General features: G+C 40.9%; 1 protein-coding gene across 1 annotated transcript; it reads right to left on the reverse strand.

The window, feature by feature from the left end:
• Window positions 1–2,902: 2,902 nt before the first annotated feature.
• Window positions 2,903–3,936, reverse strand: LOC119981875. Its single transcript, XM_038825016.1, has 4 exons — window positions 3,785–3,936; window positions 3,505–3,646; window positions 3,301–3,420; window positions 2,903–3,190 (listed from the first exon to the last, which is right to left on the reverse strand). Exons 1-4 carry the CDS (start codon window positions 3,934–3,936, stop codon window positions 2,903–2,905), a joined length of 702 nt encoding a protein of 233 aa, XP_038680944.1.
• Window positions 3,937–4,441: the final 505 nt, after the last annotated feature.

The following is a 4,441-nucleotide window of genomic DNA, read 5'->3' on the forward strand; positions in this document are numbered from 1 at the left end:
GAAGGATTTGAATTTTTTATTTTTGATCCTCCCATTTGTTTCGTCTCTAACGTGATCCTGGCCTTATTCTCCACCAATCAGCTGAGATGGCACGATTTTCACCAAGAGAGTTTCACCTCCACACAAACACTCTGATAGAGGAAAAAAACCCTTTTATCGTTTTCCTGCTCTGTACGAACTCCTTCCTTCCACAAAATTTCTTCTACTGTCTTTCACCATTGCTGCCACTGGAACTTCATCTCCTTCTTATAGGAAGAAATCCCCATAAACACTCAACCTTTCCTGTTGGTTTCTACTCCTCTCTTTGGATCTAAGAGTTTCGGACTCACTCATTCTTTTGTTGGCTCTTTTTTGAAATCTTTGAACTCTTTCTACCATCTCTGAAGTTTTGAGCTTCCCTTCACCCATACCCATGCTTGGGCTACTTATTTTAAGACTTCTCCAATCTGTCCATGGCCCATGGTATGAAAACTTGCTAGGTCACGTTTACCCTCATTTGGAACACTTTTGGAAGAGACTTGGGATCCACGACTTCCTCTTGATCAGTGAACAAAAAGTCCATGTTGACGAAGCCCTCCTGTGTGTTGCTGCTCAATTTTGGGTGGTGGGGACCAATTATTTCCATTTCAAGGATGGATTCATGAGCCCCACCCTCCAAGATCTTGCCTTCCTTCTGGGCATCAAGTTTGAGAGTCCCAAAGCTAATAATGCCATCGAGCCTCCAAGAAAAAAAAACCTCATTCTCTTACCCAAAGGTAAAGCATACCCGTTTCCTGATTGGTTAAGCACAAATCCAAGTGACATGGAGATTTTTGAGGATGCTGAGGTCGTTGTGCCATTGTGGATCAACTTCCTATCTTCAAGGGATCTTCCATATTATTTCAGTGAGTCTCCTCATAACAAGAAGTGCGGAGTAGAGTATTACAATGCTACTCAGCTGGCCCAGCAGTTTGGACTTGTCCAAATGGTTCCTCTGCCACCATATATTTTAGTGAACAAATCCTTTTTTGGCAGAAGCATGTGGTTAGCTGAAGCTCTCATCAACATCTACTCTGTATCTACTTCAATCCTGCCTTTAGCAAAAATTTATGCCTTCACTGAATGCCATCAAGCTACCTCAGTGTTCACTCATTGGTGGACTGAATACGTGAACCAGAAATTCTCTCATAATCTAGAAGAAGTCCTAGCCATTGTTGCTTCTAACCCAGAGTTGAATGGTTCTAGTGACTCTGGTAAGCTCTTGAAATTTGTTGTTACTGCATTCTATTTGTTGCATGTGCTGAATGTTGATGTTGCCTACAGTTTCTATTCAAGCCTCTCCCAAAGATAGTGATAGCCATGAAGTGGACTCTATTGTGTCTACAAAAACTCCATCAGTCCTCTAGAAGTTTGGAAAGATTGTGACTGTCAGGTATGTCGCCAAAAGGTCTGGTGTTAGATAGCGACTAAGATCCTCAAAAAGAACTTTTCCCTCCACTGGTCCGCCAATGGTATATACAATTCACAATTCCCTAGAGAAGGTAGCCCTTCTATTTTGAATGAATTATTCTGTAAATTACTAACCTTGAGAGTAATCCGCTTGTGCCTTTTATAGATTAACTATGATTCCCCTACTTCTCAAGCACCTCCTACTCCAATGAAAAAGAAAATTACTTCATCCGTCACTCCTCAACAAACCGTTGACGTTCAAGGCTTCCTGGCCATGCTGGCTAGATGGACTCCAGTCTCAATTCTTCGAATTCCAATCGTTGGGTTTTCTAGTTCTGCTAGCCCTGAACCACTTTTTGAAGAGAAAATAACTACAGCAAAGAAACTCCTGAAAACTGTTAGTGCCACTGAACTTGAGACCTGGCTGTATCATTCAATGTTAAAGAATCTGAAAGTTGCAATAGAAGCGACTTTGTAGGCTTCAGGCTTGTCTGACTCTATTCGTGGAAGGCTCTTGACTTTCTCCAAAGATCTCCCCATCCTTATCTCTAACTTTAGTAGCAATAGAACTCGTCTTTTAGAGTTGAATGTTGAAGAAGAAAAGCTTGAGGAGCTTGATGCTAAACTTCAGAGTCTAGGAAGTGAGCTGAAGTCTTCTCTAGTTGCTAAGAAAGATGAAAAGAGGACAATTGAAGAGTTAAAACAATAAATTGTCACCCTCCAAACTGAAGTGAAGCTGCATGAAAGGACTCTGGCCAGCATTTCTCAGAAAAATGTTGTCACACTCAAGGATTCTGAGGCTGTGTATGCTTAGGTGTCCAAGTTTGATGATCGTTCAACAACTATTGCTAGTGAGATGTCCTTCATTGAAATGAACACTGCAACTTTTGTTGCCAAATGAGAGCAGTTGAGGGATATTTGTGTTGAGTTGAATATCCCTTCTAATGAAGTCTTTTTTTCTGCTGCTACCATGTCGGTTGACGTGCCGCTGGCTGGTGATGAAGTTGTTAAGGATCCCTCTAGAGGTTCTACTTAATAACCCTCCAATACTGATGAATTACTGAATTCTACTATCTTCTTCCTCTTGTTTCTATTTTCCCAGGTTTCCAGCGAGGTTCACTTGAATGCTCGTGGAAATTTACTGGATTTTGTGTTTTTTGTTTTGGGTTTCTGGTGGTGTACTTTCTGGATATTTTTTGACTTTTTTTGAATGGTAATGGTAGAATAGTTTGGATGCTGGCTGAGTTTCCTGAATGGCAGGATTTTATTGTGGATAGGGTAGAATGAGTGGAATTTTATTCTTGGTAAAGGTATTTTTTGGCTTTTTCTGCAGGGTAGAAGGTTAGCACAAAACAGACTTATCCATAGCTTCCGATAGGGTAAGGTAATACCTCTTGAGATACTTTCCATTTATAGGATACTTGTGTTGGGTCCCGTCCAGATCTTGTAACCAATAGATACTTCCTTTCTTCACCTATGTCACTTGATATGGTCCCTCACAAGATGGTGACCATTTGCCATAGGTTGAATTTCTTTGACCAATGATGAGAACAACTTTCCAAACTAGGACAGCAACAACAAATATCTTCTCTCGTACTCTCCTGTTGTAAGCCTTCATGACCTTTTGCTTCCGAATTTGAAGATGGTCAAAGGCAACAAGTCTGACTTCATCAAGGCCTTTCAGCTCTGTCATCATAGTTTGATAATAGTCTGTAGGTGATAATTGATTCTGCAAGGCTACCATTGTTGATCTAACCATCATCTACATAGGGAGAACTACATCCTACCTATAAGTCAGCATAAAATGTGTAGCTCTTGTTGCTGTCCGTTTTGATCTAACCGCCATCTCCAAGCCCTTGGCCTATTCTCCACCATTCTTTCGATTATATTCTTCAGAACTTTGTTAGTAGACTCTGCTTCACCATTGTCTTGAGCATAATATGGTGTAGAATGTGAAATTTCAAAACCATATTTCAAGGTAAAAGTTTGTATCTGATCTCCAAAGAAAAATGTGCCTCAATCTGCCACAATGTGCTGGGGTAGACAAAATCTGTGAATGATTCTCTCCTTGATGACCTTTATCACATCGTGTTGAGTTACGAATTTGAGTGGAAAGGCCTCCGCCCATTTTTTGAAGTAGTCCGTGACTACTATGATAAAATAATGTCCTTGTTCATATGGTGGATAGATCTTCCCAATGAGATCCACAACCCATCCCCTGAATAGCCATGGCTTCACAACTACTTTTATGGCAGTAACTGGTACATGTTGAATTTGTTAGTGTATCTAGCTAGGCTGGCATCCCTTGAAGTATTGGATACAATCTACCAGGATAGAAGGCCAGTAGTATCCATACCTTCTTGTGAGCCACCTCATCTTTCTGCCTGCTTGATGAACTCCGCAAACTCCTTCAAGTACTTCCACCATTATCTTCATAGATTCCTGCTGACTCAGACATCTCATGAGTAAATCATATTCTGGCCTCTTCTTGTAAAGTTCTCCATCCATCAGTATATAATTGACTGCTCTCCTTTTAGTCTTCTAGTTTGCCTTCAAGTTTGGATACTTCAAGAACTAGATCAAAGGATGTCTTTAATTTGATTCCAAGATCTCCATATGAAACGCGTCCAAAACAGCAAGTGCCCTCCTTTTGACAGAAGTTAGAAGTTTCTGGTGTACGGTGATGGTTCTGTCATAGGCTCCTTGGAGAATTTTGACTCTAGTGGCCACCTGTGCAAGCTCGTTTGCTTCTGCATTGAATCTCCTTAGAAGATGAGCTATAATTGCATCATCAAAATCTTCTAGAAGCTGATTTGTAGCCATGTAGTAGGGGGCAAGGTCTGGACTATGACATTTGTATGCGCCTCCTAGGTGGTTGAGCACTAATTGGGAATCTCCAAAGACTTCAATGTTTTGTGCACCTAGCTCTCTGATGATCTCCAGTCCAATGATGACCCCTTCATACTCCGCCTGATTGTTACTAAAATAAAAACCAAACTGAAATGACAGAAGA

The sequence above is a fragment of the Tripterygium wilfordii genome, chromosome 17 (genome assembly GCF_013401445.1).
Source record: "Tripterygium wilfordii isolate XIE 37 chromosome 17, ASM1340144v1, whole genome shotgun sequence".
Taxonomy (NCBI): domain Eukaryota; kingdom Viridiplantae; phylum Streptophyta; class Magnoliopsida; order Celastrales; family Celastraceae; genus Tripterygium; species Tripterygium wilfordii.